The sequence below is a fragment of the Hippocampus bargibanti genome, linkage group LG04, assembly GCF_051943395.1.
Source record: "Hippocampus bargibanti isolate YZ-2025 linkage group LG04, ASM5194339v1, whole genome shotgun sequence".
NCBI lineage: Eukaryota > Metazoa > Chordata > Actinopteri > Syngnathiformes > Syngnathidae > Hippocampus > Hippocampus bargibanti.
In genome coordinates, this window is record NC_142737.1 from 6997082 (window position 1) to 7013756 (window position 16675).

Sequence of the window (16675 nt, forward strand, 5' to 3'; positions counted from 1 at the left end):
GTGTCCCAGAACTACTTCAAAAAGACCCTGAAAATGGCAAGTTTCAGAAGGTCCCGCCCCCTCGTTCGTGACGTCACGCCAGGGCGTGTTGCCTAGCTCTAGAATCAAAACAATGGCTTCAGATTCGGAGAAGATGCTTTCTTGTTACACATCCAGTTATGAATATGATCCAAATAGTTCTGAAGAGGAAAGCATAAATGTTTGCAATCGATTAAAGTTCTTCCGTATCAATTCGAGCCATCAGGACTCCAATGTAGCGTCCCAGAAAATGCACAAGATGGCGTGCAAGCTCCGTTTGAAATGGGCTGATTTGTCTGCTGGGAATTTGTGTCAACTAGTATCAAATAGTAGTCTTGGTGCAACACACAACAATTCACCATTGCATTATTTATGTGTTTTCCTTCTAATTTCGTCATCATCAATCACGACGAAGTTTTCAGACCAAACAAAGTACCCAAAATGCATTGTGTGTCGCTTTCTCATTCAGGGGCGTTCGTGACGTGACGTCACGTCAGGAATCGTCACCAACTCAAAAACAAGACGTCAGATTAACCCCAGATTTTCTGTGCTTCCATTGTGGGCCTTGTGTTCGGCAGCATGAAACTTTAAATATCAATACTTCTTTTCTGTCTATTTTCTATCAGTTGTATACATCTAAAATTGTGCAAAAATTGTACAGAATGCAGCAAAATGCAGCCTGTTGACAGGTATGATAAAAGTTTTACCTCAAAGTCGTCAGCACTGTTAAATTTCCGCTGAGTTTAACAAATAACCTCTTTGAAATGAAACCCAATCAACATGTCTGGCTCTTTGAAGCCGCATGCGATTTCTATACTGCTCAGTCGAGCTTGTATGAATAATGAAAGCCACTTATTGCGCCTGTGCGTCAAAAAAAAGATGAAAAAAGACATGCAAAAATGATAGTCTTCTAATCTTGTCAGCATTTTTCAACTTTGGTTCTCCTGCAAACCTATTTCATGTCTTCTCTTACTCGCTCTCGTTTTTTTTCTTTTCCAGATGGACTTACTGGTGCCAACCAAGATCACGGGTATAATCACCCAGGGAGCTAAAGACTTTGGCCATGTGCAGTTTGTCGGCTCGTACAAATTGGCGTACAGTAATGACGGAGAGCGGTGGAAAAAATACCAAGATGAGAAGCAAGGAAAGGACAAGGTATGTATGGCGTTCACACCGTTACACCCGACAACATCGTGAATTATTATTTTACGCCATTAAAAATGGCTACGATCCAGAAAAACTCAACAAACTAGCCACATGCCACATCTCCATATCGGTTCTCTCTCGAGTCTCTTTCCCAGCCCTCGGACTGACCTAGCTGGGATTGCCCCTCTGCTTTCGGATCAGATAAGACTGTCATGTCAACCAAGCTTGACCAGTTCTGATCGGAAAATCTTGTTCGCGGCCATCCGGAGGGGTACATTTGTCCCCTGCAATCGGCCTCGACATCAGAGGCAGCGAGGGGGGTTGCTCTCGCCTCCCTGTTGACAAGAAGAGCGCTACAGCCGGAACTAAAAACCTTTTGTCTTTCACAGAGCTGTCAGCAAGTGGGCCATTGTTTACTTTTCTCAGTCTCCGTGTTAGCGACAGATAAGCGCCGCATCTTGTGATTCTATTTGTGACTGGGTTAGACTGCACCAATGGAAAATCCGCAGACCCTTTTTGAAGACCTTAGCACAGGGGTCGGGAACATTTTTCACTAAGAGACGCATAAAAGTAAAATATTTAGAATTTTTTTTCAGTGTGAGCAACACACACGCAAACATGCACGCAAACACACACACAAACACACACGCACGCATGGCCACTTTTAAACAAAATATCCGAATGTATTACAGTAAAGTCTCGTTATATCGATATCGGATATATCGATAGTCCCGGTTATATCGATACTATTTCTATGCACGCACGGAGAAAATTACATGCAAACAGGGTCGGATATATCGATAGTCCCGGTTATATCGATATTTTTTCGGACTCCCTTGAATATCGATATAACGAGACTTTACTGTATTTAAAATCGCCGTTAACATGAATGGTTTTCCGTTCCTCATGATTGGTAAAAATCCAGCCAAACGATCGGAATGAAAGTCAACTTTCCGGGTCCATACGCGGAGTTACTGCTAGCTAGCGTGCCCACGGCTCATTGCGCGTCCACACTTGCTTTCTGCTGTCTCTCGCAGAAGTATATTGATGCTAACGTTAGCATGGGGCTTGTCAAAATGCCACTGACATTCGACTGTTTCAAGTGTATTGTTTCATTGCAAATTAGAATCAGCGCCTTTTCTCTCCACAAAAGTGAGTCCTTCGGTGCATTCAAGCTGAAGTGTACTCACCATTTTTTTTACTCAGCGATCTTATTTAAAGGGCTGTTTACTTGTTTCAACATGACGGCCAGTATCATCCAATCAAAATTGCGCTTTCAGCCAACCTAGGTCAGTATCATCCAATCAAAATTGCGCTTTCCGCCAACTGCAGCCCCAACAGGAAATGAACAGCGAAAAAGCGAGAATATGCATATTTAATTTTAGCGGCGAGCCACATGCAATCATCAAAAAAGCCATATATGGCTCGCGAGCCATAGGTTCCCGACCGCTGCCTTAGCACATCGAGCCACTTTCAGAGGCAGAAAGAGTTGCGTCCGTTTATGGCGTTTTCAGATCATGCTAAGCAACGGAGGGGCATCTCGCACTGTACATTTTGTTCTTAAACCAGGTCGCTAGGGCAATTAGCTTCCCACGAGCGCCTTTTCACTGCTTTGTTGCTCAAAATCTGGTCTATATAATAAACTCCATGTGATTAAGGTGTTCCTTGGAAGCAAAATCCGCAAATGGATAATGAATTACGTGCATTTGGGACTTTGAAACGTGAATATGATTACAGTAGAAACGTTACAAAGGGGGTCCGTTAAAATGAGGTTCGACTGTTAAAAGCCATTTCTTTCAGTGGATAATTCACCTTCCCCCTCGAGTTGTTATGGCGATATGCTTCAGAGCAAAACAAGGACAGCCAGTCAGATGGAGTGTGCGTGAGATTAGAGGAGAGGCTTGTTTAGCGGCGTTGCGAAAAATGTCAATCAGTTTGTCCTGAGAGTGAGCCTGGGGACCTTTCACAAGTAGGATCCTTCAAGGTGCCTCTCACCACTACCACCTACCCTCAGACAGCTCAAGTTGCCATTAATGCCAGAGGACACATTTGACTGTCGTGCTCTTGTGGATCGTTCTTCCACACCGCAATACATGTGTGTGTTTGTGTTTGGTTTGGGCAGAGTGTTCGATGCTTCTAAGTATTCTTCTCAGCTGCCGGCTTCAGCGCTTGTGTGGCAGCAGCTGAAGGCGGTTAGATGGAGATTTAGAGAGGAGACTGTGTCGGAATACAGATATCGGCAGTCGGTGAAGTCACCGGCACTGGTTTTAGGATCCCCTCGCAGAGTGGAGCACGCCATGTCTTGTCTTTTCTTCGGAAGAGACGCGTCGCATTGTGAATTGTCCTTAATGATACACCGTAGGGTCACGTTTATTCATCAATGCGTTAATCAGTGGGGCTTTCTCCTAAATCCTAATTCTGAGTTCCTGTTACAACGCAGCTGATTGAAATAATCAGCTGATTAGCAAGCTATGTACGAGCCTGTCATTGGACCTTCTAGTTTGAATCAGGTGTGTTGCAACATGGAGGAATTTGAAACCTGAGTTCTAATGGATCTATTTTGAACCCTGGATATACTGTCGAAAGGGTGCGATTCGTTTTTAATCTTTGAGTTTTGATCAAAATGTAAGCTAAATTGAAATATATGTATCTGAGATCATCTTTCGTAAGGTGTCGTTAACTCATGCACTGCCATTCACAAATTTATTCGGGAATTGAAAATATGACGTAAAGCACCAATCCCGATTTTTTTCGGTTTTTGTTTCTTCTTATTTGGGTGCTGATAAAGCGCTGGCCATGGCCTCTGGCTATTTTTTCCCTTCCACAAATGGGCAGCATTTCCCTTTTTACCATGTAAGCGCTTTGTTACAGATTCAGTTGTTGTTAAAGTGCTATATATACTAATATGTATGTATTGTATTGTAAGATGAAATAGTCGTCAATCCAGCTATCTATCTCGCTAGCTAGCTACCTACCTAGCTACCCATTTGCTGTCTAGCTAGCTGGAGGTTTTGATCTTCTCCTCTTTCATCTAGAACTGCTTCATGTCACAAAGAGGGTACAGAAAGTGCTGAAGAATGAATGACTCTTCGTGTCTTTGTGTTGTCATATTATTTGTTATTTATTTAATTTGTATTTTTTTATTTTACGTTACTTCCGGGTTGAGTGAACGCTGGCGCGTGTGGGTGCCGCTGCTCACCCGCAGAAAAAATATCCTGTGTCCTTGAGAGTTTTGAAAGGCGCTTATAAATGAAATGTATTATTATTATTATTATTATTATTATTAGTACAGTAAAGTCTCGTTATATCGATATCGGATATATCGATAGTCCCGGTTATATCGATACTATTTCTATGCACGCACGGAGAAAATTACATGCAAACAGGGTCGGATATATCGATAGTCCCGGTTATATCGATATTTTTTCGGACTCCCTTGAATATCGATATAACAAGACTTTACTGTATTATTATTATTATTATTGCCCCATTTCAAGCTTATATAACACCACAGCCATATAATTTAGGAATTTACTGTTTTTTTCTGATGAAAGAACAGAGTCGAAGTTTTCTTACGCTGCATTGAATGTTTATGTAGTCAGAAAACTATATTCTGTGGGTCCTGGAATTCGAGTGACAATGACAAAAAGCCTGCCACTGGAGTGGACACATTTTTGCACATCGTCTGGCAGTGAATGAGTTAAACATCTTTTTCCAGTTACATCTTGACACAATTTTTACAAAGCCACTTCCATCTCCTCTGAAACTCCGCTTTAATGCTATCGTGTTCATGGACAGGTTGAGCAATTCAAGTGTTGGGTATCCAGACAGTAGGGTTTACTGTTGGTTGTGACTAATATTTTATGACTATTAGCTCAGAATTTGCAACTTAATGTGCACGATGAAATGTTCGCAATGAAGTTACATATAGTTACATACATATGAATGTAATCCTTAATTGCAAACTAATTTGCAATCTCTTCTCCCGGGAGTTGTAATCTTGAGTAATCAAGGAGTGGGTGAATGATTTGAAAATCGCCAAAATAATGCCACTCAAGATTCTTACTCAAAACTGCTTCTGGAATTTTGCAATATAACTATTGATTGAGGTGTCTGGTAAATTGGTTGTTTCACGTTGCCGTCGGATATCTTATGCACCTTGGGAAATATGAACGTGTGTGTTATGTAAGCCTGCCGGTTAGGTTAAGAGTCCACGTCACCCACATTTATTTGCGCTTGTTATCCTTGTGAGCGGGAGACATTGCAAACCTAGCAGTCTTCTGAGCGAAACATCACTAGGAGGGACCTTACATGGACACATTGTGCATTTTCTCCTCCCAAACTGATATTTATTATTGATGACTGATCGCGAGGCCTCCAACCTCTACCCTCCATCCCCCCAAACAGCCACAAAAGCGTTGGAACGAGCGAGTTCATGTGTAATTGTTTTCATACCTACCATATTTTGTCACTTCTTTGCGAATCTGTTTGTTTTTCTCGTTTTGTCTGCTGAAGCGTGATTTTGAAAATGACCATATATTCCATACTGTGTATTAAAGGGCAACCGATGTCACGTTTTATTCAAATGCAAAACACCAATAAAAATGACTTCACGCCAAGACGTCTTAGCATAAACCAAGCATAAATGTTTGCAATTGATTAAAGAAGTCCTTCCGGATCATTTCGAGCTGTCAGGACGCCAACGTAGCGTCCCACAAAATGCACAAGATGGCACCCAAGCTCCGTTGGAAATGGGCTGATTTGTCTGCTGGGAATTTGTGTCAACTAGTATCAAATAGTAGTCTTGGTGCAACACAACGATTCACCATAGCGTTATGTGTTTTCCTTCTAATTTCGCCATCAACACGGATCAACATGAAGTTTTCAGACCACACAAAGTACCCAAAATGCATTGTGTGTCGCTTTCTCGGTCAGGGGCGTTCCAAACGTGACGTCACGTGGGGATCGTCATCAACCCGAAAGAAAGACTTCCTGATTATTCAGCGCGAGGCTTAAAATGTAAAATATAGCTATATGGGGTGAAATCTTTGTAAAATACGCTCGGTAGAAGTCATTTGAAGTGATTTTACAAATTATGGACACAACTTGTCCGGAGGCGTCGGTTGTCCTTTAAGTACGTACTTTAAAGCCAATGCAGATTCTAATAATGGACTTAGACTTCACTTCTGGGCGCCAATGGGATTCTCTAGAAAGTCTCTACGTCATTAGCAATCGAATCATTCACACCGCCTTTGCATTTCTGTCAACTGTCGGAAAAAAAAACGGAAGTCATTTTTTAATTATCCTTTAAGTAACACTGTTACATGCTTTCAAGACAGTTTCCAGTCACAGGACAAAGAGATTTTGTCGGAAATGAGTCGGAATAAGGGTCGGAAAGTTGGCTGGTGAGCTGTTGAGATTTGTAGTCAAAAATGCTTGCCGCCAGTCCCCCCTCCCCCTTCCCCGGAATATGAAAATGAGTCGTTCATCATTTGCTTGGATTTGGCCAACTGATTTTTCCATTTTGCACAACAGTGAGTCTCATGACATGCTAATTCCACGGGCCTAATCATGTGTTTTTAATTGGACTGATCATATCCTTCAATGAAGCTGCCCCCCCCCTGTCGATTCATTTCCTCTTAATAAACTTCACTCTACTGTCAATTAAACACTTACGAATGCAATGCTGCATCCCACATGTTTGCGAGCATTAGTTGGGCCCTGCACTGTTGTTTAAAGGTTTATTGCAAGCTTAGCGATTCATAAATTAATTATCAGACTTCATTTAGCCCCCGTTAGTTGCCAGGCTAGTTCAGTGGTTGCACTGTGGTGTACATGTGATGAAAATGCCTATCAGCATGCGCCACAAAGTGTTACGTGGATTATATTTTACAGTCCCAAATCGACAATAGCGGGACGCCGTCTCTGAAATATTTTTGGCAGGCACTCAAATTTTGGTTGGTTTTACTTTTGCAGATCAAATAAATAAATCAAATCAAATACATCAAATAAATAAATAAATAAATAAATAACTGCACTTTGCTGCTGTGAAATGTAAATTTCTCCACTGCGAGACTAATAAAGGCAAATCCAATCCAATCCAAATGCATAAAAATAAATAAGCATAAATAAAAAACTGTAATAAAAATAAATACACAAATAAAGAAATAAATACAAATAAAGAAATAATAAAAATAAATAGGAATAAATACCAATAAATAAAAATATACACGAATAAAATATAGAACTATATTAATTAATTAAAATGTAAATACAAATAAATGCGTACAAATATATACCAACAAATAAAAAACACACATAAATAAATAATAAAAATAAATAATATGACTAATAAAGACTAATAAAGGCAAATCCAATCCAACCTAATTGCATAAAAATAAATACCAATAAATAAAAAACAGTAATAAAAATTAATACATACATAAATAATAAAAATATATAGTAATAAATACAAATACATAAAAATAAACACGAATAAAATAGATACATAAACACATTAATTAAAATGTAAATAAATAAATAATATAAATAAATGCATTAAAAAAAACAAATAAAAGACACTAATAAAAATAAATAAATACAAAAAAATAAATAAATAAATAAATAAATAAATAAATAAATAAATACCCCACCTTAGATTTCCAGTGGGCAAAAGTATAGGAGCAGACACTATTAAATAAACTTGAAGTAAATAACACTTCATATTTGGTGGCATAAACCTTACTTGCATGAAGCCTGCAACCGGCTGACTTCACCTGGAAGTCGATCTTCATTGACAAAGCGTTTCCAGGCCTTTAACGCAGCCTCATTCAGTTCGTGATTGTTTTCTCGGGGAGGGGGAGTCATGATGGTCCTTATCAAGTTCACCTCCAGAGAGGATTTTTAAACTCCGGAAAGTTTTATGAGCTTATGCGACCAAATTTTACCAATATAAAATCCTCCTTATGCACAAAGAAAGCAACTTCTTAGTATGCCACAGTAACAAACATTTTTTTCTGTTTCTGTGCTTTCAGGTCTTTCAGGGGAATTTTGACAACGAGACCCACAGAAAGAATGTGATCGATCCACCCATCTACGCTCGGTTCATCCGGATCCTTCCGTGGTCGTGGTACGGAAGGATCACTTTGCGCGCAGAGCTACTCGGCTGCACCGTGGAAGAGTGACATCCTTTCCCTTCTTGCTATCAACATCGTTCCCCGTCTTAGCGTTATACTGGCGTATGTTACCCAGTAGTGAAAAAAACAAACTGTGCGACCTGTTAAAATGAAAAAAATAAATTAAAAAAAAGATTTCCAGTAGTTTATTTTGATTTCAGGAATTTTGTGAAGAGTCACCATTTTTGATTGATTATTTGGAGACAATAATTTAATGCTCTGTTAGTTTTTTATGTCCATTGAGTTTTCTTTACAGTGTGATTCTTGCCTTTTTATTGTTCTTGAGAACTGTAATATACATTTGTGGGTTTAGGGTCAAGGAGGGGGGGTGGAAAGGGGTGAGGCTGAGGATCTCACTGTGGATTTGCCATACAAACTATTGTACAGAGTCACTTTTTAAAACAAACTACGCGGCGGCCATGTTACGTTCGCACCGTCGCACACGCAGACAACCACATTCACACACACACACAAACATGAAAAAAATGCATCAAATTCAAATATATTTTTTACTTTTAACTTTGCCAATCCATTCTTTCACCTTAATGGGCACTTGCGTGACGCCATCAAACAAAACACAATTGAATGCAATTGTATTATATGTAAAAGACCAGGAAATTGCATGGTGCGTGAAGGAAAAGACCGCTTCATACGACAAATCAGTCAAAACCTCCAACCGTGAAGGTAATGACTTTAATTTAGGGAACTGTGTTTGCTTTCAAATTGTCCTGAAAAAGGTTAGCTTTGTCTGCAAATACTCTTAGCGATTCATTCAGTCGCGTTGCCGCGCAGACGGCGGATGTCGAAGTGCTCATTTGGATTCATTTCACGACTAATATGTCATCGACCTATGTTGAGTTTTTGTGCGTTTTTGTATTTATTCCAATTATGTTTTTTTTCCCCATCCAAATTTTATAAATATGTGTTCAGTGTTGTCTATGGTAAGATGAATTAATTAAAGCGCTCAGGATATTACTGTATGCTCCCCAGAAAGCCCATCACTGCATACACTATCATTTTTTAACCACAATGGTTAGCCAATAAGCGTAAATCAATAAGTGAACAGTTTATGTTAATTATCTTTGAATCAATAATTTCCTTTTGTTTTTGTATTTTTTTTTTTGAAGGAGAATCACTTGATAAATTAGCTGGCTAGCTAGCTAGATGGCTGGCACGCTAGCTATCTAGCTGGCTAGCTAGCTATCTAGCTGGCTGGCTAGTTAGCTTTCTAGCTGGCTGGCAATCTATCTATATCTATTATCTATATAGCTAGCAAGCTTTCTAACTAGCTAGTTTTCTATCTATTTGAGTAACTTCCGGGGTGAGTGAATGCTGGCGTGTGTGGCTGCCGCTGCTCACCCACAGAAAAACATTCTGTCACTATAAAGTGACCTTGAGAGTTTTGAAAGGCGCTTATAAATGAAATGTATTATTATTATTATTATTATTATTATTATTATTATTATTATTATTATCATCATCATTATCATCATCATTATTATTACTATTATTATTCTAAGTGATGATGTCACGCATTTGCAATAACCATGGTAACAGTTGACCATACACTCTCCAAACTGGATAAGGATTGTTTCAGTGGGTTGCTTCTTATCAAGTGCAAATGCTTTTACAATCATAAAGTGATCGGTTGTCACAATGTGGCTTCAATTCCAGGCGCCTCGCTTTCTTTTGTGGAGTTTTCATGTTCAACCCGTGCCTACGTGGCTTTTCTTCGGGTATTCCGATTTCCTCCCACATCCCAACGACATGCGTGGTAGGTTAATTGGATTCTCGAAATTGTCCCTAGGTGTGACTGTGAGCGCCCATTGTTGTTCATTTCTGAGTGCTTTGTAATTGGCTTTTAACCGGTTCAGGGTGTCCCCGACCTATTGCCCGAACATAGCTGGGATAAGTTCCGGCATACACATATCATACACAAGTGCTATTAGGTGTGCAAATAAATAAATAAATAAACTGCAATGAATGCATCAGAGGGAACAAACTATGTTAACAAAAAAAAAATCAATGGAGAAACATTGAGTTCTATCTCTTCAAGCAATGCGGCTGTTATTATTTTTGCTATTTCTAGCGATTAACTTATTCACTTCGACGTAGCGCCATTTCCGATTTAGTTCGGGACTGGTTTTCTCTCTTGGGTGCCGATAAAGCGCTGGGCAGACTTCTGGCAATTTTTTTCCATTCCACAAGAGGGGCAGCATTCCCCTTTTTTCCATGTTAGTGCTTTGTTCCAGCTTAAGCTGTTAAAGCGCGATGCAAACCAATATGAATGTATTGCATTACCACCCTCATTTCATGCTCATATAACTCCAGACCCATATAATTTAGGAAATATTTTTTTTTCTGATGAAAGAAGAGAGTCCAAGGTTTGTTACTCTGCATTTAATGTTTAAGTAGTCCGAAAACTCAATATTCTGTGGGTCTTGCAATTTGAGTGAAAATGACAAAAACCCTGGCACTAGAGTGCACACATTTTTTACAAATGTCTCTTAGGGAAAGGGTTAATTCTCAATCACGGGCCATTAATAAATAATTAAAATTGGTTTACTTTAGCCAGATATGCAGTATGATAGATGCTTTGAATGCATGGAAGCCCCCGTCGATAAGGTAGAAAACCAGTTTTTACCAATGGAAAAGCAGAAATTCCTTTTCGAGCGATATGACGAGTAGGTAGTCGACTGTGGAAAACGTGGCAAAGCAATTAACATATCTTCACAGCAATCACGTTCAGAATATTCTTGAACAGGAACAAAAAGGTGTCAAGTGCGCCCTGCTAATTGGATGTTCTTTATAATGCTCTCCAATCACAATCGCTGTTCGCTCGTTCAAACTTTCTTCGCTTTAGAGGAAAGTTAAAGGGAAATGGCTCTCATGTTACATTGCTGATGAACTTTATTTGGTGGTCCTGGAATGGAAACAGTGACATTGACAGCTCCTAATTTTGTTGACATTTTTTGTCCACTTTGTCATTACCATATACAATTATTATTTACAGGACAACCGACACCATTTTTTTTCTAACTGACTTCAGAAAAACGTTTTATAGCATCTAAAATACCCAAAATACGCAGGCTGATATTTTTAGTCAAATGCAAAACACCAATAAAAATGACTTAAAGTGTCCCAAAACTACTTCAAAATGACCTCAGAAAGTTTCAGTTTAAGAAGGCCCCGCCCCCTTGTTCGTGACGTCACGCCAGGACGTCTTGCCTTGCACGAGAATCAAAACAATGGCTTCAGATTCGGAGAAGATGCTTTCTTGTTACACATCCAGTTATGAATATGATTCAAATAGTTCTGAAGAGGAAAGCATACATGTTTGCAATTGATTAAAGATTTTATTCCGCGTCTTTTTGAGGTAATGGGGGGGGGGATGTCGCACCTAAAACAGGCAGAAGATGGTGACAAAGCTCCGTGTGTAATAATAATACATGGGCTCCATGTGTAATAATAATACATGGGCTCAATGGGCTCAAAATGTTTGTCACAACACACAAGGATTCACCATCGCATTATTTATGTGTTTTCCTTCTAATTTCGCCATCAACACGGATCAACACGAAGTTTTCAGACCAAACAAAGTACCGCAAAATGCATTGACGTGATGACAGGACTGCTACAGTGTGTCCTTTCTCGGTCAGGGGCGTTCCTTCCGTGATGTTACGTGAGGACTCGTCTCCAACTCAAAAACAATACTTCCGGAATATTCAGCACGAGTCTTAAAACGTAAAATATAGCTATATATGGTGGAATCTTATTGAAATACGCTCAGTAGAAGTCATTTGAAGCCATTTTACAAATTCTGGACACAACTTGTCCGGAGACATCGGTTGTCCTTTAAGGGATTTTTTTCCAGTTATTTCACATTGTACAAATGCAACACATTCAATCTTAGATTGCACTCGGGCCTGAAATAGAAAATGTATTAAGGGGAGAAAACAAATATTTAATGCTCCAAGCTCACCAAATGTCAGCAGTTGTTCCGTTCATTTGGTATTCAAATTTAGGGAAGCAAACCATCAAGGAAGTTTTTCAAGAGAAAAAAAACACAGCCCAAAGAAAAAAAAAAAGAATAAATAAAAACACACATCTACACAGACATCTTTAGCTGTGCGAACTGTTGTAAAAAATATTGTAAATGACTCATTAATTAAATATCGCATAACAACTGGCATTCTTCACATTGGTGGACGCAAAGCCAGCAGAGACAAACGTCTTTATTTTTTGCGGTGAAAAAAAAAAATTGTTTACTGCCAAATCCTTTCATCCGGCATCTGGTCCTTGTCGCCCATCCGTAAGCGCAAGTGTGGGCAGATTTGCATGATGAGTTAGAACTGTATTGTATAAAAATGTTCACTGTTACATTAACTTGTTGTATTCCACAGAGATTTTACTTTGTACTCGCCATTGATTGTCTTGTGTGTTGTACAAGTGCATTTCAAGGGGGGCGGGGGGGGAGAAAATTTAGAAGACTTCATCTTGTCTTTGTATGTTGGCATCATTTTACCTGCTCAACCCAAGTGTCCAGCTAGAAAATGTAATTAAAAATAACGCTTGGTAGGTTCAAGCCAGCTGTTTGGGCACCAGAAATTGTGTACAGTCAAAAAATAAAAATAAAGAAAGATCCTACAACTCCAAAACTCATTTCAGTTTGACAAATAAAACCATATATGTGTAAAGTTATGTGGTCGTTTTTGTTTTGCTTCCACGCACACACACACACACACACACACACATAATGTGTGTATATATATATATATATACACACGTCTGTGTAAGCTCTCAGTCGTACAGGAGTGGTCCATCGATGAGAAGGTTTCTTCAGCCGTCATCTGTACAAAAGTGATGTAGTTTATTCCATACATTGTAAGAATGAAAATTGTAAAGAGCAGTACATTGGGGAGACTCAACAAATTCTCAAAAAAAGACTTTATCAACATCGCAGGGATAATACTAGTGGGCCTCAATCGGCAGTACATTTGCACCTAAAAGCTACTAACCACTCATTTGACGACAATGAGGTTAAAATCTTAGCGAAAGAACATAGATGGTTTGAAAGGGGGGTAAAAGAGGCGATTCTTATAAAACAACAAAATCCTTCATTAAACCGGTCTGGTGGTGTGAGGTTCAATTTGGATCGTTCATACAATAGCCTGCTCAGGCAAAACAGGTTAGGCAACTTTCGCAATGCTGATGAGGGTCGTTATGCTGATGAGGTGATACCGGGGGGAGTGGGTGTAATAGGCATTCTTCAGAGATCAGGAATGTAGGAACAATCAGTGGGGCCACAGGGGGGGGTCCCGCGCCTCCCCCAACCTGAGAGTAGGGACCTATCATAGCTGTGTCCGGCGCCACCAGGTCTGGACATTAGGGATATATAAATGGGGCCAATACGACCAGTCAGACTTTAGTTCGCTGACGAAGCCTCTTGGATAGGAGGCGAAACGTCCGAAACCTTCACTTTTGTACAGATGACGGCTGAAGAAACCTTCTCATCGATGGACCACTCCTGTACGACAGAGCTTACACAGACGTATTGCTGCCAACTTTGGGAGAGACATCCTTCTGCTGGTACGTAACTTAGAAAAGGCCACCTTTAAATTAGCTGATTTAAAGAACCACCTCAGATTCAATCTTAGATGTAGACAGAGCCGGTTAATTCCTAAATGCTTGAAGCAAGCACCCCTGGAACCCGGATACTTAGCCGATAAAATGCAACAAAATTATACCAGGAAAATTCTAAATTTGCGAATTAGGAGACTTAACATAGAGATAAAAAACAAACAGTCAGAAATAGAAACTTATTATCAGCGATTACAAACTAATCTTACCCACAAAATCTATCAGGAAGTGTGTGAATTTACTAAATCCGGTTATATGAGGCACCACAGCAAAACCAAAGAGAGACAAAAGGGTAAATTTCAAAAATTACTTTTACTGAAACAATCTCAGCTACTGGTAAACACGCGTAAAATTAGGTATGAACAGTTTGCAAGGGAGAATTGGATCAAAAATTTGTCAGACAGAGATCTCTCAGAGACAGAAAAGGCGGTACTTACCAAAGGTTTAAATTTCTCAGTGACTCCTAAAACTATACCTACAATAGATTATATCACAGCTACTGAATCGGCTATTAAAAATAACAAACTTTCGTATGCAGAGGCAGATGATCTACGCATTAAAATATCAGCTCTTCTCAGTAGTGCCAAACTTCCTCCGTCCAACATAACATTAGAAGAGAGAAAGGCGTTAACTACTCTACAAAAAGACAAAAATATTACTATTTTGCCAGCAGACAAGGGCAGATGCACAGTGCTGCTCAACACATTGGATTATGAAGACAAAATAAATAGGTTAATCAGTGATTCTAACACGTATGAGCAACTAAAAAGGGACCCTTCCAATAGATACAAGAAAGAAATGATTGACTGTCTCCAAAAGCTAGAGAAAGGAAAACATATAGACAAACAGATGTATTTTAGATTATACCCGGGAGAGGCCACGCCATGTATCTATGGCCTGCCAAAAATACATAAAGAAGGGTTCCCCCTCCGACCCATTGTTTGTAGCATTGACTCCTCTACATACAATGTAGCCAAATATTTAAAAACTATTTTAGCTCCGTTGGTTGGTAACACAGAATACCACGTAGAGAACACCACAGGGTTTGTAGAGAGGATCAAAGACCTCATATTGGAACCTGAGGAAACTTTGGCATCATACGATGTGACTTCTCTCTTTACATCTGTCCCAACCCCAGCAGCAGTCTCAGTGGTGAGGACGAGGCTGCTGGCGGATGTTTCTCTGCATGAAAGAACCAAACTGAAACCGGATCACATCTGCCAATTATTAGAAATCTGCCTTAATACTACGTATTTTCAATTTCGGGAAAAATTTTATAAACAAATCCATGGTTGTGCTATGGGCTCACCAGTTTCACCCATAGTGGCTAATCTTTACATGGAAGAGATGGAGAAACAGGCCCTCACATCCTTCCCAGGGACAAAACCTAGACACTGGTTTAGATATGTGGACGATACTTTTGTCATAATTAAGAAACAAGAAATTCAATCCTTCACAGATCATCTCAACTCTGTAGACTTCAACATTAAATTTACTCGTGAGGACATTCAAGAGAACCAACTAGCCTTCTTGGATTGTAAAGTAATTATAAAAGAGGACAGAGCGCTAAAAACAGAAGTCTTTAGGAAGGCTACGCACACTGACCAATACTTACTTTTTGACTCTAACCACCCTTTACAACATAAACTAGGAGTTATCAGAACCCTCCAGCATAGGGCTAAACTAATACCAACTAGCACTGAAGGTAGACAAAAGGAGTCAAAACATATCAGGAGAGCACTCACTAACTGTGGGTACCCTCAGTGGTCATTCAACAAATGTCAGAAAGAAAGAATAGCGAACGAAACCAATAATTCTCAAGATTCTAAAAGGAGAGGAGTAGCAGTACCGTACATTGCAGGAGTTTCTGAAAAATTACAAAGAGTCCTTTGGCAACATAAAATTCCTACTTATTTCAAACCGATAAACACGTTAAGGCAAAAATTAGTGCATCCAAAAGATAGGCTACCAAATGAAAAACAAAGTAATGTAGTTTATTCCATACATTGTAAGAATGAAAATTGTAAAGAGCAGTACATTGGGGAGACTCAACAAATTCTCAAAAAAAGACTTTATCAACATCGCAGGGATAATACTAGTGGGCCTCAATCGGCAGTACATTTGCACCTAAAAGCTACTAACCACTCATTTGACGACAATGAGGTTAAAATCTTAGCGAAAGAACATAGATGGTTTGAAAGGGGGGTAAAAGAGGCGATTCTTATAAAACAACAAAATCCTTTATTAAACCGGTCTGGTGGTGTGAGGTTCAATTTGGATCGTTCATACAATAGCCTGCTCAGGCAAAACAGGTTAGGCAACTTTCGCAATGCTGATGAGGGTCGTTATGCTGATGAGGTGATACCGGGGGGAGTGGGTGTAATAGGCCAATCGTTAGTCAGGAATGTAGGAACAATCAGTGGGGCCACAGGGGGGGGTCCCGCGCCTCCCCCAACCTGAGAGTAGGGACCTATCATAGCTGTGTCCGGCGCCACCAGGTCTGGACATTAGGGATATATAAATGGGGCCAATACGACCAGTCAGACTTTAGTTCGCTGACGAAGCCTCTTGGATAGGAGGCGATACGTCCGAAACCTTCACTTTTGTACAGATGACGGCTGAAGAAACCTTCTCATCGATATATATACACACACATTATGTATGTATATATATATATATATATATATATATATATA

At 39.6% G+C, this 16675-nt stretch overlaps 1 protein-coding gene across 1 annotated transcript in view; it reads left to right on the forward strand.

Annotated features, from left to right (window-relative positions):
* edil3a (EGF like and discoidin domains 3a) overlaps positions 1–9410 on the forward strand; it is a 105687-nt gene extending 96277 nt beyond the window's left edge. The window contains exons 8-9 of the mRNA XM_088995445.1: positions 1018–1173; positions 8199–9410. Of these exons, the coding sequence (XP_088851571.1) occupies positions 1018–1173; positions 8199–8348 (306 nt within the window). The 3' untranslated portion in view covers positions 8349–9410. The remainder of the gene's footprint in view (positions 1–1017; positions 1174–8198) is intronic.
* Positions 9411–16675: the final 7265 nt, after the last annotated feature.